A 26,796-nucleotide genomic window follows, 5' to 3' on the forward strand; every position below is an offset into this window, starting at 1 on the left:
CCTTGGGAGATAGAGGCAGGTAAATATCTGCTAGTTCCTGGTCAGCTTGGTCTACATATGAGTTCCAGGACAGCCAGAGTAAGACCCTGTCTCAAAAACAAACAGAAAATTTAAATAAACGTATACAGGAGCTTCTTGAAAGACATATATCTTATCACTCAGCTGAGAAGACTTGCATGTGAAAATGATATTAGGACTTATCAAAGTTAGACTTGGGTAGGTATAGTGAAGAGATTCTAGTCTCCTTATTCGTTTTGTTCATTTTTAATGTATACAACAGTTTTGCCTACATGTATGTGTGTGCACGATGGGTATGCCTCCTGCCCACAGAAGTCATAAGAGGACTTTAGACCTGGAACTGGATTTATAAATGGCTGTTAACCATGACATAGGAGCTTGGAATCAAACCCAGGTCCTCTGCAAGAGCAACAAATGCTCTTAACCAAAACTTGCAGCAGACTATATCTAAGGAAAAACTCAGAAATACTCCAAATAAATTTAATGTCAATTGATTTACATTAAAGTAAAGGAATGGAGCATATTTTATACTGCGGAGAAGCATATCTGCAACCCCTCTCCCTTGGAAGCTCATTAAAAAGCAAAAGGAAGCTGGGCGGTGGTGTCACACGCCTTTAATCCCAGCACTGGGGAGGCAGAAGCAGGCAGATCTCTGTGAGTTCCAGGCCAACCTGGTCTACAAGAACTAGTTCTAGAACAAGTCCCAAAGCTACAGAGAAACCCTGTTTTAAAAAAATTAAAAAGGGGAAAAAGCAAATGGAGATTCAGAAGTCCTAAGAATTTACTCACAAATTTCCAGATGATGCCTGAGCAAAATAGAAACAGGCCTCATGGGTCTAGTGAAGTAGATGCACATAATAGAAAGAATGCGTGACATGGTATGACTGGAAGAGTTACTGTATCATCCTAGTTGAGATGCCATTACTCAGCTATTGCAGCAGCATTCCAAATCTCCTTTTTATGCTGGTTTCTTCTCCACTGCCTGGCAATGTTTGCTTTCCCTACAGTGGAGATAGCTGCTGTGCCTAATGAGACAAATGTCTGCCTGGAGTTTACTGGTAAAAGTTCTGTTTGCCTCAGCCAAGGATAGTGCTGCTCTTTCATTCTATTGTCCTTTTGTTTGTTTGTTTTTTAAACAAGACACCACTATGTAGCACAGGCTGGTCTCTTGCCTAGGCCTTTCAAGTGCTTACTACTGTGAGTCACAAGGCCCAGGGATTCTTGGTCCCTTGAGAGAAGACTTGCTTAGAGCCACAGTACTCACTTTGTTACCAAAATATAACAAGCCAACATGCAAAGAACGGTAGAAGAAAGGCTAGGAAAAACCTGAAACCTTAATGACAAAGCTAAACTCCTGTACTGTCCTGGAATATCTACTAGTAAATGTCTGTGAAATAATTTAATGTTTTCACTGCCTAAGCCACTGTTACTATCATTGCATAGGCCATTCTGTTATTAGCCTAACAGAAACATCTACCTAGGCAGGCATTCTCTTCTTCTGGCCTTTTTGTAAAAACAATATTTTTTTTTACACTGCTAGTACTCAATCACTACCATTCTATTTGTGTATTCTACCAAAGGAGATCATTAATGAATTTCTAACTACCACAAACAAAGAAATGTTTCTACCTTTATCCTATATCATTTGGCACTGTTGAGCATTCCTTCCTCTTCCCTCCAGTGACAGGCTAGCATAGCAGTGTTTCAGGCTGGCCCTCCTTCTTAGCTTCTAAGCTCTAGCTCCTTCTCCCTATGTCTCCTTGTCTCATTCCATGCCCTACAAACTTAAATCTTTCACCTTATTTCCTTATATCTTCTCCAAATGTACTTTTTCATGAGCACCCATAGATTCAGTTATTCGTAAACACAGTAATAATAAACAATAATTAGCTCACAATTTCCCAGAATACTAATGTAGTTAATATATAAAAGGCAGTGATATAACAAGAACTGTGCTTCTTTTACATAGCCAGACTTAGGCTGAGCAAAAAGGCCAAAGCAAAAAGTACACAAGATATGTTACATTTACTTCTACACTTTTTTATACTTTATATTTGTTGAACAAACAAGGAACCTACATTGAGTGTGTGTGTGTGTGTGTGTGTGTGTGTGTGTTTATTTGGGCTACAAAATTACTTTTAGTACAGTCAAACTACTACATTACCTCAGGTACTATATACTCAATTTGACTCTCTTAATAGAGATTATAACACTGTAACAAAGTTATTTGTTCACATTTGTTATTTTATTAGAATGTGAGTGACTGAAGTCAGAGGCCATCACTGTCTAGTAAGCACTTGTTGAAAAATGATCATAGTACTATATGTCTATAATCCCAGCACTTGGAAGACTGAGGTATGAGAATGAATTTGAGGGCAGCCAGAACTATATAATGGGTTTAAGGCCAGCCTTAGATACTGAGAAAAATACTGTCTCAGAAAAGAAAGAAAGAAAGAAAGAAAGAAAGAGAGAGAGAGAGAGAGAGAGAGAGAGAGAGAGAGAGAGAGAGAGAGAGAGAGAGAGAGAGAGAGAGAGAGAGAGAGAGAGAGAGAGAAAGAAAGAAAGAAAGAAAGAAAGAAAGAAAGAAAGAAAGAAAGAAAGAAAAAGAACATTTACTTGATGAAATAGTTTAGACTTGGTGGGCAAATGGCTTAACTGTGTGATCTTATTCAGTGCTATGACTTCAAGTGGCCCTATTTATACTTTTAAGTGACATGCTATAATTATTGAAATCACTTACCCTCACAGTATATGTTCTTCCTCCAACTCTATCACGAGCTTCCAAAACCAAGACATTAATTTTATATTCAGACAAGAGTTTGGCAGCAGCCAATCCTAAAGGCAAAATAAAAGAGACGAAGCATTAACATCTAAATGCCAGACATTCCAGACTTGATCAGATCTATCCAGAAAATGAGTAAAGGACAGTACATTTAATTTGTTGATTTTGCTATTATTGTAAGAAACTTTGACCAAATGACTAGCTTATTCATCTTGTATTTAAGGTTAGCTATTGGAAAAAAAATAGTAATATTTTTGAAAGTGTATCTTGTTTTCTAGACTAGTCAAATCACACTTAGAGAATCCTCTGATCCCTCTTCCAGAAATTTGGACTGCATAAACAGATATAGGACTCAGTGATTCAGTGGAAGAACATTTGCCTACCATGCCTCATACCCAGAGTTCCATCTTTAGCACTAAAAATTTTAATTAAATAAACAGAAGATGGTGTTTTTCTGTAAAACTTTCATACCTGCAGCAGTACTCAGATGTCTAGACTTTTCTCAATTTAAATTTTACCACCAGTTCCTATTACTTATATCTATATTACATAGTTCCTAAATATTGTTTCCCTCCGTAGATTCTAAGATTCTTAGAGTTAGGAGTTGTACTTAATTTCATTCATTAGCTCAAAGCTAATGAACAGGTTCTCATCTATAAATAAAAGCTTTTACAAAATATATATTTCAAATTCAATATTGTAGCAGTGGAAAAGTTAAGACAGTGTTATAAATTACTATTTTATCAAAGACACATGATATCAGTATGTATGATCATTTATGATAATCATAATCTAATCACCTAGCTCAGCAAGGGTTTCCCAGCTTTCTCCCCCATAATATTACACAATCACTCTCCTTTTTATACTGTACTCTTTGGAAGGACTGCTATACATACTCTGCATTTGAACAAATGGAAGTTATGGTCTACCACTTTGAAGTTACTGTATTTATATAAATTGTTGGGAATTCTTCAACAGTACAAATTGTTTCTTTTTCTTGTTTATTTTTTCAGTCATTATTATGAACTCACTCATATTTGTTTGGACTCCAGCATATAATCTAATACTGTATTATTTATTGTTTAAATTATTCAAATTATTCACGGGAAATTCTTTGGTTCTTGTGTGTCTTTTGCATACCTCTATTAGTTGTGTTTGTATATGTGTATGAACTTCCTTACTTTATGGTGCCACAGGATGCCCCAGGCTCACAGTATCTTCCCTGCCTGTCCAAACCTTATAATCACCCATTTCTGTAGTGAGCCTTGATCCCTTTTGGGGGGCAAGGAATAAAATTACAAACCAAAATGTGGTGTTTTTATGATTACTGGAGTGCCATTGCTTTCAGGAACTCTTAATTCTCAGCATAAGGCTATACATATTTGTATATACATATTTTTCAGCTTGCATACATTATATTTCAAATACTACCATAGTATCTGTTTATCTTTGAACCATCTGTTAAAATGAAATAAATCATACTGTAGAGGTAAATATAAGGGAGAAAGGCTAACTAGAATGTTAGAGAAAAATGAGTAACAGTAGAGGTGACGGTAGTAAAATAATATCAATATATATATATGTGGCTGAAGAAATGTGCTATTTAGAGTGATTATAAACCAATTAATTTGCTAAATTTTAGTGGTATATGTTCCAAAGCCAGGAATAACTGCAAAATGGTATTTTATTAGCATTTATTAGTAATAGCATTGATGCTATCACTAGCACTACTATCCTGGATTTGTCAAGGATGTAATGTGCTATAAGATATGGGAGTAAATTGGCTTGTTATCACTGAGAAGCACAATTTTTGGTATGTGAATAAAGAATGATGAGAATAAGAAAATGTCCCTGTGGCCCTAAATATTAATCTGAATAATTGGTCTTGGAATTTAAATAGGATGCTATTTAGGAAAATCAACTAGTGTTAGCCATCCCTATCCATGGATCCTCAAATATAATCAACTATATACTGAGTGTCTTTTTTTTTTTTTAGAGATTGTGTCTATCTAGTTTACCTAGCATGGTATTGTACACATATAATACCAGCAAGTGGATGTAAAGGCAAGAGGATCAGGACTTCAAGAGCATCTATTCACAACTATATTATGAGTTTGAGGCCAGCCCAGGTTACATGTTATGACTCTTATGCCAAACATTTTTTCATGATGCAGAATAAATTAATGTTAATGTTTCAGTTTTCATGTTGTTTGGGATGACAATGACGAATAAAGAATTTTCATGACAAACAAAAGGTTAGAAAACACAGAAGAGTTCTTTTCTTACTGCTAGCAGGTAAAGCATAGACAATCTTTGCAGTCTAGAAAGACGTTTTCTTTATAAAACAGGGTCTTGCTGGGCGGTGATGGCGCATGCCTTTAATCCCATCACTCGGAAGGCAGAGGCAGGCAGATCTCTATGAGGTTGAGGCCAGCCTGGGCTACAAGAGCTAGTTCCAGGACAGGCTCCAAAGCTACAGAGAAACCCTGTCTCAGAAAAAAAAAAAGAGGACAGGGTCTTGCTATGCATTTCAGGCTGGCATTGAACTGCCAGCAATACTGCCTCAGCCTCCTGAGTGTTGTGATTACAAGTATACAGCAGCATGCTCAGCTTCATTGAAGTTTTCCTAATGTAACAACTATAGTTGTCAATTTGGAGGGAAAACAAAAGAGGATACCTACTATAAATACAAGTCTCTGAGATTATACTCCTTAACCATGCATTCTACCCTCTCCCCAGTCGCTACAAAACTCAATGATCACTTGTAGAAATAACAGATCTCAACTGAGCATGGTGGAACATGCCTGTAATTCCTTCATGCAGAAGGCTCATGCAGAAGGCTCATGCAGGAAGATATAAATTTTGAGGCCCATCTGGCTGTGTAGCAAGACTATGTATGTCAAAGAAAGAAGTAATGGGAAGAAGGGAAAGAAAAGAGGAGAAAGGGAAGGATTAAAATTAATATTTAAAATAAGTAGTCAGGAGAAAAGGAATTATGAAGAAATAGCAAGGATCCTATTTAAAAAGTATGCTGTGAAATGTCTAAAGGCTCTATGTGTGTACTATAAGCAATGAGGCTAGTGTGCTCGGATAGCAAAAAATGAGGAGCAAATCAAACAGAAACAAGATATGAGTCCCAAGCAAGTCTTAAACATGAGATTCATTTTTCTTCAGCCTTCAGAGTGCTGGGATTATAAACCCTTGCAACTATGCCAGCTCAATGAAAACTTGTTGCTTCCCTAGAGCAGAGCCCCTGCTATGTTGCAGGTGTCCAAATGCTTGCTGCAGTCAGTGGGAAAACTATGCTAAAAAAACAAAACCACATTCATATGGCTGAGGGCAACAGAGGTATCTTGTTTGTTTGTTTTACTGTTTGGTTGGTTGGTTGGTTTGGTTTGGTTTGGTTTAGCGTTTTTTGCTTTTTGTTTTTTCTCATCTCAGATAAGGCCTTCCTATGTAGCCTTGACTAATTTGCCAGCTTCTGTCTTTGCTGGGATTAAAGATGTGCACCACTATACCCTGCAACAGGGTAGGTTTTACTGTTACTTAGAGTTGAACATGTTATACATGCTAGCTATGTCTTATACATGTTAGCTAGGCCAGCAAAGGATCACTGAGTTGTCTCTGGCCCTTATATTACCTTTATCTCAAGTAACCAAAAAAGTTTAATGAGGATAGTTATCACGTCAGTGTGTGTGTGTGTGTGTGTGTGTATGCCCAATGGAGTCAGAATATTCTAAGTATTAATAGCCGGTTTTTCTGATTTTTAAGCATGTATTGCTGACAGACAAGAACAAAGTATCTCAGTATGCACACAAGCTGGTTACTGATATATACAAACATTCTTGTTTGTCTGTCTACCTATCTGTCTATCTGGATTTTGTGCTGACTGGCAGATAAATAATTTTGTGTTTTTAAAAAGGCCAAATTTTACAATCCTTTCAATTTCACTAAGCTAAAAACATAGTACAGTCTTAAGTGATAAATAGAATTAATCTAACAGTTAACTTCAATTTGCCCTTAATTCAACAGACTGGTTGTCTAGACAATCTCAACTTATTTGATTATTGCTCAGCATTTATCTTCACTTTAGATAAATAAATCTCACCTAAGTTGGGAAATGTAATTACTTCTTAATTCGTTATTTGTCTAAGTCTTTTGCTGAAATTTAAAGTACACTAAAAATGTTCCACAAAGATATTCTCAAATTCTGAACAAAGAGAAAGTCTAAATTTAAAGCCATAAGTTTTATGAACACTAATCCTCAGATAAGACACTCCACGGAAGAACATTAATTTTCATAAAAGTTGAGATAATTATACTTCTCCTTTTGGGATAAATTTCCAGAGAATACTGTTTATATTCAAAACCCTGAGCAGTCCTGCAGCAAAATAATAATAATAATAATAATAATAATAATAATAATAATAAATACTCATTAAATTCAGCATCTCTCCACACTCTATTATTCTTTTTTAAAAGACTGTGCATCAAAATACAGTTAGGAAAAGCTGGTTTAATCACTTTCAAAATTGTTCAAATAGTTACAGTAATAAACTTCCATAAGCAGGGCCCTAGTTAAATAACATTATAACATCTATAACATAAGTATGGGAACAAAGCTTTGATATAGTCATGGCTTATCCTCTAACACCTCACAAGATTATTCTATAATTACAAGTAGTATTTCCAACTTTTCATATTGATCATCACCCCAGAATGTGCACAGTTAGTTTCTTACTATTTTGTGATGTGGTCCCTGACTAACAAAATTCCTATATAACTGCACACTTGGATTCAGGGACAATAAAAAAGTATAATCAAACACAGTTTATGTTAAAGTTTCTAGTCAACATTCTCAAAGCCGGAAAACAGAGAACAAATCCTTACAAATTTTACTGAAGGCACATAGTGAACACTTTATTGACAAATACTGAATGAATGGATGGATAAATAAATGGATGAATGAATGATCGAATGAACAAATGAATGAATTGAGCATACAATAAAAAGGGTTTTAATGTAAGCCACAGCTCACAGTTAACTCATTTAATTTGGAAACTATTCAAATGTCATTTTCATTTTCGTTCATAACTTATCTAAAGTACAGAACACTTTCGTCAAGTACTACTTCCTCCATAAAATAATTACCCTGCAATTTCCTGCAGGCAGAATTAGTTGCTCCTGACACTGTGAACCAATCTTAAACATATCCTGAATATCCCTCATCTTGTAATACTTTATTAGACCCTAAGTTGTTTAGATTTCAGATTATTTGTTTAGACTTTATTTGTGTGTGGGAGGTCTTGTCCCTAATTCTATAGATAGTATTGTATAGAGGTTGAGGCAGGAGGATTGCTGCAATTCAATGCCAGCCTGAGCTGCATAGCAAGAGTCTGTCTTAAGGAAAGAAAATGTCTTTCTAGACTGCAAAGATTATCTGTGCTTTACCTGCTCGCATTAAAAAAGAACTCTTCTATGTTTTTCTGTTTGTCATANGGATTGGGGGAGAGACCCAAATCTAAATACTGCATTCACTTATTTTAAACATACATCTTCTATGCATAGGCTTAAAGTGGCTTCATGCAATACTTCTCATGTGTTTTCTGACTGTAACCTGCCACACGATGTAAGATACAGAATTTTCCACATGTAGCATCATGTGAGCACTCAAAAACTTTCAGATTTTTTATCTTCAAGTTAGGGATACTCAGCAAGTACCAGCAGCACTTCATATTCATAGATATAAATTCTGCTACATAGAGGGGTCTTATGTCTTACATTAGCTACTGTATAGAGAAATGAGCTAGCAGATAAACTGGAGAGCACCCTCTGATCAAACTTGTTTCTTTCATGTAAGTCAAAATTTTATCTAATGCTTTGAAGGCCATTGATCTTTATAATCTATAATAAATACAAAATAAACAATAAATGCATATTTAGTATCAATGGCTTAACTCCAAAATGTAAGATCTTTAAATATTAGTCTTTCAAACTGACTAAAAGTAATCTTATTGGCTGGGGATATGGCTCAGTTGGTAGAGTGCTTATATATGATGCTTAAAGCCAAGATCAAGTTTGATCCCCGGAATCATAAAAACTGGCTTGGAACCTATAGTCCCAGCATTTCAAATGTGGGTACAGGGAAATCAGAAGTTCAAAGTCATCCTCAGCTACATAATGATTTTGAAGCCAGTTTGAATACACGAGACACTGTCTCAATAAAAGAGAAAAAAAAAGAAATGAACAAAGCAAAAGAAAAATTACGTTCATTAGTTTTAGTATGAATGTTAGAACTATTCCATCATAGTCTATTTACTACTAACTTTCTTATGTTAGTAAACTTATCTTTTGTTTGCTTGTTCACTTATTTGTTTGAGACAAATTTTCATATAACTCAGACTGGTTTTGAACTTGATATGTAGCCAAAGATCTTTATTTACTGATCCTCCTCCTGCCTCTACCTAAATGCTGAGATTAAAAGCATGCATCCAGTTGAATTTTCTTACAATTCTTATGTTTTACCACTTCTGTGAAATCTCAGAATCAGTTCAAATTACACTGCAGGCACAAGGACAATGAAAAGGTTTCAAGAACATACAATGTTAACCCAGGATAAAAAGGAAAAAGTCTATTTATAAAAATATGACCATCTTTAAAATGAAAAATTCAAATAGCTTTTAACAGATTTTCAAAGGGATATTTGTGTGGTGATTTCTTCTCCCTCCACTCTCCCTTTCCCACTTCTCTCCTGCCCCTCTACCATGTGTGTGGGGTAGGGGCCTGTGGTACATTAACAGGTGGATACCAGAAATTGACTTTTTCTTCCTCTACCATTTCACCAACCTATGTTTTGAAGCAGTGTCTGTCACTGAACCTGGAGCTTGCCTTTTAGTTAGACTATCTGACAAGTAAGTCCCCAGAATATGTTTCCACAGCTCCAGTCCAAATCAGCTCACCCCACTGCCAGTGTTTGACTTATAGAAATGCACCACCATACTGAATTTTTCTGTGGTTATATAGGTTCTAAACTCAGGTCCTCATGATTGTAGAGAAAACATTTTACCCACTGCGTCACTTCCCTAGCATCTTCTTTTGGTTTATGAACCAGTCTCACTCAGTAGCTCAGGCTTGTTGAAGGAGGGCTGCTTGTTTGTTTGCCGGCAGAAACTGTACTCATTAAATCATTGCTTGGCCCATTAGCTCTAGCTTCTTATTGGCTAACTCCTCCATCTTAATTTAACCCATTTTTATTAATCTGTGTATTGCCATATGGCTAAAGTTCCAGCATCTGTCTCAGGTGGAGCTATGTGACTGCTCCCTGACTCTGCCTCCTTTCTCTCAGCATTCAGTTTAGTTTTTCCAGCCACAAAAGTTCTGTCCTATCAACAGGCCAAGGCAGTTTGTTTATTTACCAGTGGTATTCACACCGTACAGAGGGAAATCCCATATCACAGGTTGATCTGGAACTCACTATTTAGTCCAGGCTGACTCCAACTTGAAATAATTATCTTGCCTCAACTTTCTAAGAGCCAGAATTAAAAAATTTAAGCTACCATACCCGATTTTCAAGGGCATATTTGGTCCAAAAAGCTAAAAATAACTGATAACAACTGTTTACTCTCTACTCAGCATCCCAAATTATTATTTTAAAGTATATAGAGGTGTGTAGGCTAGAAAGAGGGCTCGGAGGTTAAGAGAAATTGTTGCTCTTACAGAAGAACTGGGTTCAGTTCCCAGCACCTCCATGGTGATTCAAAACCATTTATAACTCCAGTTCCAGGTGAATCTCATGCTACTTTCTGACCTCCTCAAGCATAAGGCACACACACAGTTCACATACATAAACGCAGACAAAAACACTCATACACATAAAATAAAATAAATATATCTAAAATGTACAAAAAATAAAAATAAAAGTATGTATAGGCTAGCTAGATGGCTCAGTTTATAAACTCAGGTATTGCACAATCCTGGTGATCTGTTCTCAATTCCCAGAACCCATATAAAGGTGAAAATAAAGGTGAAAGGAGAGAACAGCACCTGTCTGCTGTAGCACTTGCACAGCTATTATCATGCATGCATGCATGCACACATACACACACACACACACACACCATATAGACAATAATAATAGACGTTTAAAGGCAAGTATGTTTGTCACATGAGAGTTTCCAAACCTAATAGGATACCACACATTTTTCAATGTAGCTGCCCATGAGCAACAGCAGTATAATACAGTCACATCTGTAAATTACTTTCAGGTAGCAGATACTAACTAGGTTTTAGTTCATCAATCAATGCTCAAGGTAAGTAAACACAGTTACTACAGATCCATGGATAAACCTTCACAGAAAACTAGGGAGATAGGGAATAGAAAACGAATGTCCTGAAAGTAAGTATTTTTAAGGATCAAAGGTTTAGATGAGTCACTGAGACTTCTGGGATATTTGAAAATTCATTTGCCTTTTTGGGGCTTCCATTTTGGCCCTTTTGAATATTATGAGCAGTTACTAAGACCCTCAGACATGGTTAATATGTAACTAACTATCAAAGTGTTGTGCCCAGATTACGACCCCCAGAGAGAGACCAGCAGAGAGGCCCAGACTGTAATAAGCAAGGTTTAATCAGCATAATACAAACATGTGTGGAACTCCTCTCCATCCCCGTTACAACAAGGTAGAGAGGAGTTGTGTCTCCTCTGTGGGGTGAGCTTTTAAAGGCATGACTACAAAGAGAATCTTTGAAGATGCTTTGGCATGGGTACAAGGACTCTTGCTCCCTCCCATTCTGTTAAGTCAGCTTTCTCCTTGTTCTTAGAGCAAGGCCACTGTTCCTGAGTTAGGCCATCTTTATCAGCCTGAACCAGGTGCCTGGCTGGACTGAACTAAGTGACTTTGTGTTTAGAATCTCCTGGGTGGGAGAGGGGAAGGCCACTATCTTCCTGGTAAAACATTCTGCTAGGAAATTTCTTCTCGACCCTTTGAGAATAAGGGGTGAGGGTTCCACAAAAGTTAATCACCTTGTTTAACCTCTTATTAACACTTTTACCCTAGTCAATCAAATACTGTTATTAAGTGGAGCTTTGTTTACTTTGGAATACCAACTGGAAAAGTGCTTTTAAACAAAGACTCAGAAGCCATGGGTAAATGTGAACACATATCTGTGAAGAGTCCTGGGTGCTAATTTAAACTACTATATTGTGTTAGTATAAAAGATAAAACAAACCAATTCCAGAATAAAGCATGGAAGAAAATAGTGCTAAGGAATGATGCAATAGTAAACCCAAGAATAAAAACCTTTATGAAGCTGGTTAATTACCAAGAAAAGAAAATACTGAAATATTAGATAATATATCACATAGCCAACCTCTTTTCTTTCCTTGAGATAGGATCTCATGTATCCCATGATGGCCTAAAACATACTATGTGCTGAATCTGACCCTAAACTTCTAATTCTTCTGCATCCACCTCCTGAGTAGAATTACAGGTGCATTAACACCATGTTAGGTTAATGCAGTGCTGGAGACCAAACCCAGGCTTTGTGCATGTTGGCAACAACTTTGTCAACTGAGCTACCTCCTTTTTTTCAGTGCTGGGAACTGAATTTACAGCTTTGCCTGTACTAGGCATGTGTGTACTCTACCACTGAGCTATACTCCTATTTAATCTTACCACTAAATAACAAAACAACAATTAAAAGACTTTAAATTTTCCTAATTCACAATGCTATCTGACAATATAATAAAGACGGTGCTACCTAAAGGAAAACAAAAACTACTGTTTAAAATTACATATTTGTCACAATAAAGAGGAAAAACAGCCTAAACACTCAACTTGTCTCAAATGCTCACAATGTTTAGAAAAATTTTGTAAAGTTTTAATCTTAAAAAAATATTAAAAAACACATTATGAAAAACATGTATCTCAACTGTGTATACACATTCACAAGGCAAATACTTAAATCACAGGGTTGAATACTTTTGCAAGTTCCAGTATGTGAAAGAAAGCTATAATACATTCTCACAATTGCTGGCTACTGCTGAATCCAAATACTGCAAATTTTTTATGTTAAAAGATCTCTGCACCACAACTGCACAGATTATGGGGTACAATTTCATCAATAATAACATTCCTTTTCTCCATACTTGGTCTCTGTGGTACATGTAATTATATTATACTTAGATTTATTCTTAAAAACCATTTATCACATTAGCTGAGAGTTATATAAAAGTCAAATCAATTGGCACTGATTAAATGTTAAAACTGCTCATTCGATGTCAGATTCACCCAAAAGTTCATTTGACTATTTTTTAAGAAATGATTTTTAATCAGAATTCAAATAAATTTATCTCTTGTATTATTGTTCAAAAACAACAAAAATAGATTACAGAATAGAATGAAAGTATACTGGCAGGCTTTTAATGAAAAAAAAAAAAACAAATGAAAAGAAATAGCCTAAAAGGCACACAATTCTCATGCCCACTGAACCTCAGAGTATCGAATAAGCAAGCTATCAAAAACCAGTGCCCTCTTTTAAAATGGAAGCTTTTTAAAAATTACTGCAAAACCACCAGTATGTGCCACCATGTTCTGGGTTAAAATGTTTAAAATGATCCTTATAGAAATGATTTTTACAGGTGATATACATCAGAAAGGGGGAACTTGATGCACTAGTCATTCTTCTCACAAAATGATTATTCTGTCTTTGATCATGAGAGAATTCAATCCCTGCTAATTTAATAAAGTACCAGGTTCTGGTACTCTCAATTGTGGTAGAGCTTGGCTTAAAGATAAAAATGTATATAGTGAGAGCTCTTTCTACATGATACTTAGTATTTACTTGAAAACAAACAAACAAAAAAACCATTTTATTCACCAAGAACCATCCAGCATTATGACTAAGATATTTTCATTAAGTACATGCTAACTCTTCGCAGTTCAGAAACACAAAACTCACAGTGAAGGCTCCAAGTAGCTCCCAGGATCACATTCCTAGAGGTTCAAAGGAAAACTATTCCATCATCACACCCCAACCCCGGTATTTCTGTCATGCATTTAAATTAAGTACTACTTGTGTCTGGCATATACATTCATGACTCGGCACCAATGCTCCTCTGGTGTCTACTGTCTTTTTAAATTGTCTTATCCCTACCTACTATGATAAATTATACTTCTTTCTCAAGGTCCCAGTACTTTGTTCATATTCTTAACATTAATATTTATCTTACTGTATTCAGGTTGATTATTTGCCTACTACTTCTTGTAAGAAGACAAGGGCACATTTCTGGCAAGGATACTAGTTATCTTTATATCCTTCCATCCTTGTGATCTAGCTACTGCTCAGCATATAGTAGAAGCTCTAAAATGTCTGAATAAATTCAGGCCAGAGCTCCTGAGTTTCTTAGAGGAATAGAGTACTCCCCTTCCCTACTTATATTCAGAGCTATAGTTAGATAATCACTAAGGAGATGCTATCAGGAGGATTACAATTGTAGGTGATTAAGCTAGGTTGCCTTTTAAAACCCCTCTGACCCAAACTTCTAAAATTCCAAAAGTCCTATGAAGAATATATATATTGTCCTAAGAAGGTAGCCTTTTTCTGTTTCTTATTTCACTCTCTAAAAAAATCATTTCAAAAATTATTGGATAAGGACAAATATCATCTTTGTCATGTATTCCATCTGTGACAATTACGACTAAGAACTAGCATCTAGAGTCTGAGAGTGATATATTGTTCTTGAAAATAAAACTGAAAACTAAGAGCCAGAAAATAAATATATCTGGTTAAACATAGATTAAAATCTCTTTAAGAAAGGAGAAAAATCGATGAGAGCCAGGGTGATTATCCAGGAATTGCAGAACATATAGGATGAACTGTTAGAAGCACTTCTTATGCTAAGATGAAAACACAAAAGACAAATGGACAAAATAAACAGACTAGCACTAAGACAGAAAGCACTGTGATTAGACCTCACAGCCATATTGAGGAAAACTGAGTAATACTATTTGTTCAACAAAGTGAAGCCAGATAATTGACAGTGTGGATTAGGTCTTGAAACACTTGTAATATGAGACCACTGAAGAACTTGAGTGGAAAGGTGAAAAAGAAGTGCTTAAAGTAAATCAATCAAGCTTGGGAGAATGCTACATGCAGGATGGATGTGAAGAGAGTTATTGTTGTAAATCACAGCCACTAGAAATAGTCACGGAAGCTTCAGGAGTCGAGAGTGCCCTGGAAATGGGGGCTTGAACACGGTAACTGAGGAAGCAGAAAATAAGTCAGTCCAGCTCAAAGGACCTGAAAAGGGAATACAAAAGGCCTGAGGATGTAAGTAGGTTGTAGATGTATATGCGTAGCATACACGAAGCCTGGTGTTTATTGTCTAGCACATCAAAAAATTAGTAAGGAAGTATAGAAGATAAAAGAAAAGGACATGATGGAGATGTAGCTCATTTGGCAGTGTTCACCTAGCATGCAGGAAGCCCTGGTAATGCACGAAAACAAAATAGGGTGTGGTGGCGCAAGCCTGTAATCCTAGTAACTCAGGAAGCAGAGACAAGAGGAAAAGGTCAAGATCATCCTAGGCTACAAGGTGACTTCAAATTCAGCCTGGACTATGTAAGAACCTGTCTCAGAAATAAACAAATTAAATAAAACCGAGAAAAAGGATGTATCAAAAATGATGGAAAAGATGGATTCCAAGAAAAGAGTCAAGGAACTGAGGAACCTGCATTATATAAGTGTAAAATATCCATAAAAAGATAAATTATGGCATATGAGTTTAGAGAAAGAGAAAGATTCCACTTAAATACTTGAGAACTTTCTATACATAAGGGAACACTGGAGTATAGAACAAGAAGCACAGCAGAGCCTCAAGGTGATTTTAAAAGAAAATGGAAAACATATAATCAATGGATAATAAAACTTCAGTATTCAATAGTATCACAGGAAACATGGAAGTTCTTTCAAAAGGGATGGGTTATAGATTATGAATTATAAGCAGGGCTGTTTCCCTTTACAAGCACTAACACAGGGTAAAAGCATTAATTAGATGGGTGGACAGAAAATAGGATATTATGGTTGTTGGAAATGTTCTGTCTTATGTTTCTAAAGACAAAATGGAAATACTATTCTTTGTACAAAGATAAGCTTTCTACACGTGAATCAATTATTAGTAACACCATTTAAAATATGTCCTCTTCTAGAAGCTACACATTAGCCTAACATGGCAAATGTTAATTATTGGTCATATATATAGTTGCATAGGTAGCATGATTAGAGTATATAAATCCTAACAAGGAAGTTTTAAGGAATATTCCAAAGTGTTTAAAACTGGCACAGAGCTGTTCATCTTTGTGAAACCCAGATCCATGCTTTGAAGTGTATCTTAACTTCTTTCCAGATTGCCACTGTCCTTTAACCCTTGATCTTAAAATCTATATTAATAATATTACTATAAAAAATCTTCCAACTCAGCTTCAATAAATACATAAATTTGATACAGGAGCTGGGAGGAGTGGCCTTACCTTAATTCTAGCTCTCGCGAGATAGAAACAATAGGATCAGGAGATCATAGTAGCCTCTACTACAGACAAATGTGAAATGTGAGGCCAGCCTGGACTATAGTGGACCTGTGTCAAACAAACAAACTAGGACTGCATCATGGGATTCACATCATCGGATATGGCAAGCCGAAATAAAGAGACGTGGAGTTCACAAGAATGTTCATGTTCGTGAAACATTCAGCCTGTATCTAATACCCGAGTCAGATAAGCACCCACATCTAGGTTAGCAATAAATCATTTTGGATGACAACACACAAAAAGGAATATTTAGTCAGTTTGGTTCCTAAAATTTCTCAGATGTGACTGGTAGAAATGACACTTTCTTTCCAATGTTGCTGGTGAACTGAAAGTTGGTGTCTGAAATAAGTAAGCACATTGAGCAAACGAAAAATGTCTCTTTGACCCTCCCAAAGAAATGAACTAGTTAATAATTCCCAAGAATAGGGTCAACTTTTTGTGGGCTTTCATGTAATTTAAGAAATAAGAAATCAATATACCTGGCATGGTAGCATACAAGTGTAATCCCAGCACTTAGGGGGGGAAGCAGGAGGATTAGAAGCTCAAAGCCATTCTAGATACACAGGGATTTCAAGTCCAGCCTATGGCACATGAGACCCTGTCTTAATACTGTACCACCACGAAACAAAAGAAGAAAGCAAAATTGTAACACGACTCAGTATGAAGCTGGTAATTCATTTTGAATGAGATCAGAAAGGATTCCAGTGTAAGGTTCATCAGCTACATTCAAAATACACATCTGTTGATGACTAAATATTAGGAGTCAAGTGTGAAAAAGGAGAAAGACCAAGCAATTAGACAAAAGAAAAACAAAAGACAGGGCTCAGGATATAGCTCACTTGATAGAGTGCTTTCCTACCAGGCATAAAGCCCTGGGGTTAATCCCCAATACTACATAAAGCAGACATGTTATCCCCCATCTACAATCTGAGCACTTGGCAGTCATATGTTAGAAAATCAGAAGTCCAAGTTCATACATGGTTACATATTAAATTGGATGCCATCATGAGATACATGAGACACTGTCTCATAAAAAATTTAAAAAGTCAGGCTGGAGAGATAGTTCAGCTGCTAACGGCTACACTCAAAATCAAACATCAAAAAAATTAAAAAAGACAATGCTTTCTTTAAGGACCATTGGAGATAAACCAAGAAAAAAAGAAGAAGAAAATCCCAGCAAAACAGCAAATTGTAGTATGGTGTTAACCAATTTATATTACATATTATCATATTTATATTCCAGTGATAAACAATCACATTGCCTCTATGGTACTTGCTCAGAAGGACCAGGTTTTTGGTAACGCCAATCCACTAACCTGTAGGCACTCAACAAGTGTTTTTTGAAAGAAGAAACGAAAGAAGGAAAGAATTATATGTCCTCCTTTTTCTAACTCTTCACCAGGATCTGCTTCCCTCTGATGCTTCAGTACAAATGCTTCCACTGGCGAGGACTACCAAAGAAGCAGTTCATACCAAGCTGGTGATTGTTTTCCCAGAACAGGGTGAGTCCAAAGCTATCTGCATCTAAAATTAATATATAAGCATATCCCTGGTCTACTCAAAGGGGGCATACATTAAAATGGATAATTTGGAGTCACCCTGTTTACTCCCTCTCCAGTCTATCTCCTTCTTTCTAAGTACAGATGAGGGAAAGGGGACATTTCAGTTTGGGCTTCTACATAGAGCCAAATCATAATCCCTAAAATTTTCCAAAATGACAATATAAGTGGCAATTTAATCTACAAATATTGAAGCGGTCTCCAGGAAAATAGAGAAAATGTTATCATGTACTCCTTACTTGATAAGCCATCTAAGCCAGGACAAGGTGCAGGGTACACCCTAACCCACCCTCAGCTCTTGCTTTATGAAGAGATTCCCTTTGGGCAACAAATACCCCACAGTTTTATTGACGTTCAAAAAAAAAAAAAAAACAGAAGTAGGAAAAAACAAAGGAGTAGGTAGCTCCAAAAAAAATGATCTATTCCTAAAGGATTCTGTCTCATTTTTTACCTACTCAAATCTTCTAAGCAATGGTGTTTTGGAGAAGAGCAGAACTGAACTAATTCTACTATGACCGACTTCAACAGTTTCTGGTATTCTATTCAGAGAAAAGGATGTGAAATGAGGGAGGCCAAGCAACCACCTCAAGAATTGCAAGAGATAGTCTTAAATGGAAGAAAAGAGGTCTGCAGCTTCCCAGGGAGGAGATTAGACCTCAGCAGAGTTACTGAAACTCTCAAACCACAGATTCTTGGTTTTGTAAAATAGTAAATGTGTTGTCCACTCATAAGACTGTTGAGAGCAGAGGAAACTCATGTAACGTGCACAGCAAGAACTAATTAATCATTAGTATTTAGTAGTAACAGTCAAATTATTTTGCCTCCCTCCACTAGTGCATACCACCAGGAAAAGGACCAACTCCTGCTCCTATCTGGCAGGATCTGGGGCCCTGCCATTAGAAACACTCTCACAAGCAGGAGAAAGATCCTGCCAAACACAACAAGAACATTGCAAGTACCTGGTCAGCCAGGTCCTCTTAAGCTACTGTTAAAGACACAAACTGACCTGAGATGCCGCCTCCAATCACGACTACGTCGAACATGTGGCCTGCGATATTCGACTTCTCCAGACTCGTCATGATTTGGGTGAGATTCTCCGAAGACTCGCGTTTAAAAGAGGGGACCGCCCAGAGTGGAACAGACCCTTGTACGGCCTCTAGTCTAGTGTCCGGGGGCGGAGCCGATGTTTCTACCCATACCCAGGGGGAGCCCGGCCCTGAGGGCGGAGCAGACCCTTGTGCAACGGCAAGGGGAGCGCTCAGGGGCGGGGCTGATCCTAGCTGAGAAACCCAGGGAGAGCCCCACACACTGGTCAAGGATGGCCCTAGAAAAGGCACTGGAGGAGGAGGTCCCTGCATCGAGCCTAGGGGGTTATACAGTGGGGGAGGTGGGGACCTAAGTAGTGAGCTTTGTACTGGCAGCTGGGAAGGGAAACTGGGTGCAGAAGGTGATGGTGTGGATAACCAAGAAGAAACGGACAGAGAGTGCATGAAGGAGTCTTCTGCCGACACCAGTGGGATATTTTCTGGAGTGTCGGGTAGTTGTATGGAAGTCAGGGACGTGTTACTTTCTTCGGGAAGTTCTAGTGGTAATCCCCAGTTGTAGCTAAACAATGAGGATGGAGTGGGCTCCTCTACCGACCCTCGGAGAGTGCTGAACACTGAGACGTGGGTAGACCCAAGTTCTGACTCTAGAGAAGTGCTAGGTCTAGAAAGCTCCGAAGTCCTTTGCCCAAAAGAAAGGGATGAATCCGGGAATGGGAAGGATTCTAGTACAGATTGGTGCTGGGAGACCGAGCTAAGGAGGGATGAGTCCGAAGCAGGTATGGGGACCTGGTCGCTCTGCCCGGGGACGTTTAAGTCCCTGGAACAAGACATTGAGTTGGGATCATTCCTTTGGCCAGGATAATCACTGAGCTCAGAGAGGTTGATGGAACTAAAGGAACCAAACAGCTCCTCAGTGGACCAGCTCGTGTGAGCGGAGGAAAAGGGTTGGGAGGCGGTCTGCGACTGAGAGTGGGAGGACTCGGGTGAGCTGCTAGAGGTGCTGCCTTGGTGGGACATCTCCACTGGGGTCAGGGAAGGGGGAGTCCGAGTTCCGAGGGCCCATTCCCCCTCACGCCCCCTGACGCCGCGCCCACGCCTGCCGCCGCCTGGGGAGGCCTTCTTTTCGGCCATATTCCCTCAGCCGCGGGACACAGCGACCGGCAAGCCTGAATGAACCCTCCCCTCAACAGCGCTCCGCTTTCAGGGCCCAAGCCGTTACCAGAATGACGCCCGACCCAAGCGCCCGGCCCACTCGGAGGCGGGGAAACAAGACGTTGGCACCGGGCGGCTCCGCCTTTCCCGCCAAAGTGCGGGACTCTGGCGCCGCCCTCAGGAACTGGACGATACCACCGCGAACAGAGGGGGAGGCGCCTGTGAGTGGAATCTGCGCGCGCAGCGGTGCGGATTAGTAACCTTCCGGTTTCATAGTATCTTTTAACCTGAAGAGTTTTGAGCCGAGGTGGGCCCAAGAAAGCAAATATGTAAAGGAGAAAAAGCCGAAGGACGAAGTAGCGGAACTCGGCTTAGTTCAGTTTGGTCTAGCCCTCCGGTGACGTCATAGGGCGGGGCTTTCGGCGCAGCCGCACAGCCGCGCCGCTGTCTTGGACGGGCTAGGGGGAGGGGCGGAAGGGTGGGGATGAAATGCCTGTCCGGCGGAGCGGTTCTTAAGTTTTTTGTGGTATATTTTCAAGGGAACCGACCAGAGTCTAAACAAGTATGCGAGAAAAATAACTCCGATATCACACATTAAATGGCACTAAAGTTTAAAATTGAAAACTAAAGGAAGCCTAAGGTGTAATTTAAAAAATAAAGGAAGGGTTGTGGGGCAGTATAGAACTTAGTGGCACACACTTGTAATCAAGCATTCCACCGGCCAGGACTTAAGGATTGCTGGCCTACTCTGTCATGTGAGCTCCAGGCCCTAGGGGATGCGGGTGGGGATGGCTAGGGAGTGAGGAGAGTGGTAGGGAGACAAAGGAGAGTTTAGTCTAACAGTATTCTTCCACAAGCACATGGTTATTTATTTTATTTTGTTAAAAAATAATTTTTATTTGTTGAGAAAATTTCATACTTGCGTATAATGTAACTTGATCAATCCACCCCTCTCACAACCCGAGATATCACTTCTATTTATTTTACTTAAAGTTTCTTTCTTTTGAACATGGAGTGTCATAGTGACACTGTATTGATCAAACAGGCCTCAAACTCCTGAGTTCAAGTGATCCTCCTCACCTTGGCCTCCCTATGAATTGGGGCTATATGTAAACATTAGCGTGCAAAGCTTCTGAAATTGTTTATAAGCCCATTCATGGAAGTTTAGTTTTCTGAGTTACCATATGTCTACACAATGACACACTAAATTACAATTTTATTGGATTTATTTATTTTGTGTGTGGGTACACGGGTACCTTGGTCTTCTTGTGGAGATCACAGGAAACTCTCTGGAGTCTGTTCTACCATATGTAGGTCCAGGATTCTAATTTAGGTCATCAAGTTTGGCAACAAGTGCTTTATGCACTCAACCATCTCACTAGCCCCCAAACAACAAATTTTAAAAATGAAGGGCTCTGACTAATTGCAATAATTTCCAAGATATTATCCACTTATAAAATCAAGCTGTGAATATAAACAGCATACTTTTATACTTGTGCATTTATATCCTCATCTAAAAAAATTTACTTCTCAAGAACTATGAGGATAAATTATAGATAAATGGGTGAGGATGTGATACAAAAGACAGCAATGAAATTGCTCTTTGGATTTTTAAAAAATAGTTCAGCTTTTATTAAGACATCTTCATGGATTTTATGAAAACCTCCAGTTCTTAGGTATACCTGTTTTAGTTGTAAATCAGCTGAAAGAGATATACAGCAAACACTAGCACTTGCCATCAGGCAGTTAGTGTTTGCCTTCAAATCACACAACAGTCCAAATAACTGGATTCCAACTGTTCTGTCTAGTATTCCAGGTGATAATTTAGGTCTAAGGGAACAGGATTCACACCAGACAAGTGGGAGACCTAGCCTAGGTTTGCAAGCTTATACCTCAGAGAAGCAAGTATGTTTTATTAAAATAATCCTTAGTTTCCAAGGCCTCTCACATGAAATACCAGATTAGCAGTCATCACACTAGAAGAAACCAGGGGTTATGCTTGCTTCGATAATTTACAGCTTTTTAGAGTGTCTATCAGTCCAGCTACTACTTACCAATCATAAGGCACATTTGTTGTAAGTAAAGCCACCAAATAAAATTGAAACAATTTGAGTATTAAAGAGAATTGTAATGGGGTCAGAGAAACAACTCTCAGTGGAGGAAAGAACATAGTGCTAAGCTTGGCAACCTGAGTTCAATCCCCAGGACACAAATGGTAGGAGGAAAGAATGAACTTCTACAAACTGCCCTCTGACCTTTGTTGTGCCCAGATTATGACTCCCAGAGAGAGACCAGCAGAGAGGCCCAGACTGTAATAAGCAAGGTTTAATCAGCATAATACAAACATGTGTGGAACTCCTCTCCATCCCCGTTACAAAGAGGTAGAGAGGAGTTGTGTCTCCTCTGTGGGGTAAGCTTTTAAAGGCATAACTACGAAGAGAATCTTTGAAGATGCTTTGGCACGGGTACAAGGACTTTTGCTCCCTCCCATTCTGTTAAGTCAGCTTTCTCCTTGTTCTTAGAGCAAGGCCACTGGTCTTGAGTTAGGCCATCTTTATCAGCCTGTACCAGGTGGCTGGCTGGGCTGAGCTAAGTCACCTTGTGCTTGGAATGTCTTGGGTGGGAAAGGGGAAGGCCACTCTATTCCTGGGAAAACGTTCTGCTAGGAAATTTCTTCCTGACCCCCGAGAATAAGGGGTGAGGGTACCACAACCTTCACATGTGCACTGTGGTATAGGTGTGCCCCACCACACACAAATAAGCAAATGTAATTTTAAAAACTTGTAAAATTTGCTATAGTGGCACATACCTCTAATCCCTGCACTCAGGAGCATTGTAATCTTGAGATTAACCCAAGCTATATAATGAGTTCTAGTCCAGTCCACCATGGGCTAGAGTGTGAGACCGCATCTTATAACAAAAACAAAAATGATGATAATTCTTAGTAAAAACAAATTCCAAAGCCCATTGTATTTTACCAATGTGTTTCTGCTCTTTATCCCTGTTGCAAATACAGAGAAAAGGTTTAAAATGGGAATCTTCAGTCAGTGAGATGGCTCAGCAGGTAAAAGTTCTTGGTTCACACACCCAAAAACCTGAATTCAATCCTTGGAGTCCATGGTGAAAGGTGAAAAACTGACCCTGAAAATTATCCTCTGATCTCCTTAAATGTGGTTTGGCATGCAGTCTGGTTATTCGATACCAAATGGTGAGCTCTGAAAACATACATATGAATAACATTATATGTTCTGCATTTTTGCAGAAGGTGGGATATGTGAGAGGTGAAGGAGACTTGAAAGTGGCCAATGGCAGTATGGTAGCTCACACCTGGATTCTCAGCATTCAAAATGGAGTGCCAGGAGGATCACCGTGAGTTTGAGGTCAGCCTGAGTTACACCTGAGTTACACAGTGAGTTCCAGGGCATCTGAGGATAAAGGGCCAGACCTAGGAGAGAGAGAGAGAGAGAGAGAGAGAGAGAGAGAGAGAGAGAGAGAGAGAACAAAAAATTTCCAATGTAATTTTTTGATGTTAGAGATGTAATCCAGAGCCTTACATGTGCTAAAATATTCTACCAGTGAAGCCAGGCCCTAGCCTTGTTCTAAAGTAATCCATAGCTTCTAAATTCACAGGGAAGGGAGAAGGGAAATTTGAACTCAAACATAGCTCTTCTTTGAATCTTTTTTAGTTAACTATCTGATTCTTAAGACAAGGAAAGTTCATTCCTCCCATTATTGTGTTGTTCTGTTTGAATCCACATTGCCATCTCTTTCTACTTTGCCTATTCCTTGAATTATCGAATTCCCTAGGAGAGGAAAAAGTAGCATATATGCTGTTGATAATCCACATTTGGCACATGAACTAGTTTGGTCTTTTTGTTTGTCTGTTTGTTTTTACAATTTGACACGAGTTAGGGTCATCTAGAAAGAAAGACTTTAACAAAATGCCTCTATCAGATTGGCCTGTGGGCAAGTATATGGGGGCATTTTCTTGATTTATGATGAGTATGGGAGGATCCAGTCTGTGCAGGTAGTGCCACCCTGAGCGACTCATGGGGATCAAGCCAGTAAGGAACATTTCTCAAAAATATCTGTTTCAGTTTCTGCCTCCAGGTTCCTGCCTTGAGCTTCTGCCCTGATTTCCCTAAGTGTTGGGATAGATAATCCATCTCTTCTCCAAGTTGCCTTTGGTCCTATTTTTTTTTCACAGAAATGGAAAGCAAAGCAGAACACCTAAGTTAGTCTGCTTGAACTCATATTTTGTGTTTCTGTGCATGTCAGTATATATGTGTATGCAGGTACGCTTGAACATATGTGTGTAGGCTAGAGGACAACTTCTGGTGTTGTTCCTAAGCAGAGCAGCCTATCTTGTTTCTTGAGGCAGCGTCACTTAGTAGGACTTGGGACTTGATGTTGTCCCAAGATGGCTGGCCAGTCTGCCTCTCACTCCTCTCAAGCTCTGCCATCATGTGGTATGCCCACCCTTGTGTTTAACTTTTTATATGGGTTCTGGGATAAAGCTCATATCTTCATACATGTGTGGCAAGCTCCTTACCAACTGAGCTATTATCTCTCCAGTCCCACAGCCCCAGAAGTTTTTTTTTGAATGATTTATTATTAGTAGTATTAGCATTAGTATTTTATGCACCTTTATTTGATCTGCATGGTAGCCAGCAGGAGTGAAATTGGTCTTTAGTCTGTCTTGACAGTTATGACTGGCCTGGGAAAAACAGAAAACAATAATAAAAACACTTTGAAATATGCCCTATAGTGTAAAGGAGTCCTACTGAGATATGATATATGTGGATCAAATGAAAGAACTCAGAAAATATCTCCCAAGAACATAAAGCACAAATGTGATTGAGTTCCTTAACAAATGACAAGTGACTTGAGTGGAGATGAGAAAGGGGATCCTTAATCCCAGTTGTTTTATGGTTCAAGAACATGTTTTTAGCCTCAAATACCAAGAACTACTGCCCCTTTAAGAGAAGTTCCTATGTGCAGGGCAGAATATTGAGAGAAGGTTAAAACTTTCCAAACACATTAGCACCAATTCTTTCCCAGATTCCAGGTCAACGATGATATTGAATCAAGCCCCTTGGATAATTTGTTAAATGCTGGCTCTGGCTGTCTATATCAATAGTCCCTAGAGGGCCTAGAGGGGCCTTGTCTGACATTTATAAACGTGTTTGCTTAAAAGACAAGAGTCAGAATACCATCTGAATCATGTGGCTCTAGGCAAATTTAAGTCCAGTCTTCTTTAAATCATGCCCTGAACTTTCAATATTTCAAGACATAATTTGAAAAACAAGAATTGTTTTTAAAGCCAGGCAGTGCCCTCCTTGAGTAGATTAGCAATTAAGTTCAAATCAGCTTCATTTTAGAGATTACAGCTCCAGGCATCCCCACTGGCTGGGGGCGGGGAAGGAAAATGGCATGGTAAACAAACGGTTATCTACACAGTTTGATCAATATGGAACTTGAAGCAAACAGGACCTTCCTTAAAAGCATCCATTTAAAGAAGGACTTGAATTATAAGCCAGATAACTAGCTTCAATTTCCTCAACCTGTTTTTGTAAAAACACCATCTAAAAGGGCTGAAGGCAAATGCTGGCCTCCATTTCTTCCTCTTCCACACCCATTTTGCATCCTTCTCTGTTCTGCTGTGACCTCCTTAAGATGCTTAAGATGCATGGTTTTGGTGCCCTTGCCTTTAAAGTTGTGGTCAATTTGGTCCATGGGAGTGAGGACCAACAAGGGACTAAAGGACAGGAAAGAAAGTTCACGTGTTTATTCAATCACTGTTAACATCCTCTTGTCCCTAGCCCCACCTAATACTAAGCTGAGGTCGTGGTCTTGGTCAACTCCACAGTACTACAGCTGCCATCCTCCATAGCTTCAGCTCTCAGCTGGTATGTATCCCTTAACACTGCTTTTCTCCATGCACAGCCAAAATCGAGCAGCTGCTAATCTGTGATGCTTCAGCATCTCTGGTTAACCCAGTTCATACCATTATAAATATTCCAGTCTTTGGATGTCTACTCAGAAATCCTAAGTAGTAAAGAAGGTGTGATGCCTGCATCCCAGCACACAAGAAGCTGAGGCAAAATAGGATACCAGGGAGACTTTGTCTCAAAACAAACAAGAAATTCCAGGTGAATCTGTGTTGTGCTCCTTGTTGCATTTGACCCTGCAATATGACCAACTATGAAAATGGGGCCTACTATGGCAACTGATAAGCAGAACTGAAATTCTATCTACTTTGTATGTTATACTTTAGAGTGAGGGCCTGAAAAACATCACCCAAAGATGAAGAATCCTTGGTGGCAATCCCAGCACTAAGGATGATGACATAAGTAGCAAAAGTTCAAGGCCAGCCTGGGCTTAATACCTAGATTCTGTCTCAAAAAATATTTTTAAAAAATCAAATTGTAATACAGCATATAAGCTTGCTCAATATACCATTCTAAATTTGCTCCTCTGGAAAGAGTATAGGATTCTTTTCTTCAAGTTCTTAGGACAGTTTAGGTAGATGAGCATCAGTAAAACTCATTTTCAACATATTTTTACACGTATTTATTTATTTAGCATTTATTTAGTGTTGTGCACAGATTATGACCCCCCAGAGAGAGACCACCATAAGCAAGGTTTAATCA

General features: G+C 38.6%; 1 protein-coding gene across 1 annotated transcript in view; it reads right to left on the bottom strand.

Annotated features, from left to right (window-relative positions):
* Maoa (monoamine oxidase A) overlaps positions 1-19,118 on the bottom strand; it is a 66,996-nt gene extending 47,878 nt beyond the window's left edge. The window contains exons 1-2 of the mRNA XM_050160828.1: positions 18,952-19,118; positions 2,759-2,853 (exon numbers count right to left, since the gene is read on the bottom strand). Of these exons, the coding sequence (XP_050016785.1) occupies positions 2,759-2,853; positions 18,952-19,024 (168 nt within the window). The 5' untranslated portion in view covers positions 19,025-19,118. The remainder of the gene's footprint in view (positions 1-2,758; positions 2,854-18,951) is intronic.
* Between the last annotated feature and the right edge of the window lie 7,678 nt (positions 19,119-26,796).

Source organism: Alexandromys fortis, unplaced genomic scaffold (assembly GCF_014885135.2).
Source record: "Alexandromys fortis isolate MF-2015 unplaced genomic scaffold, M_Fortis_MF-2015_v1.1 scaffold_83, whole genome shotgun sequence".
Lineage (NCBI taxonomy): Eukaryota > Metazoa > Chordata > Mammalia > Rodentia > Cricetidae > Alexandromys > Alexandromys fortis.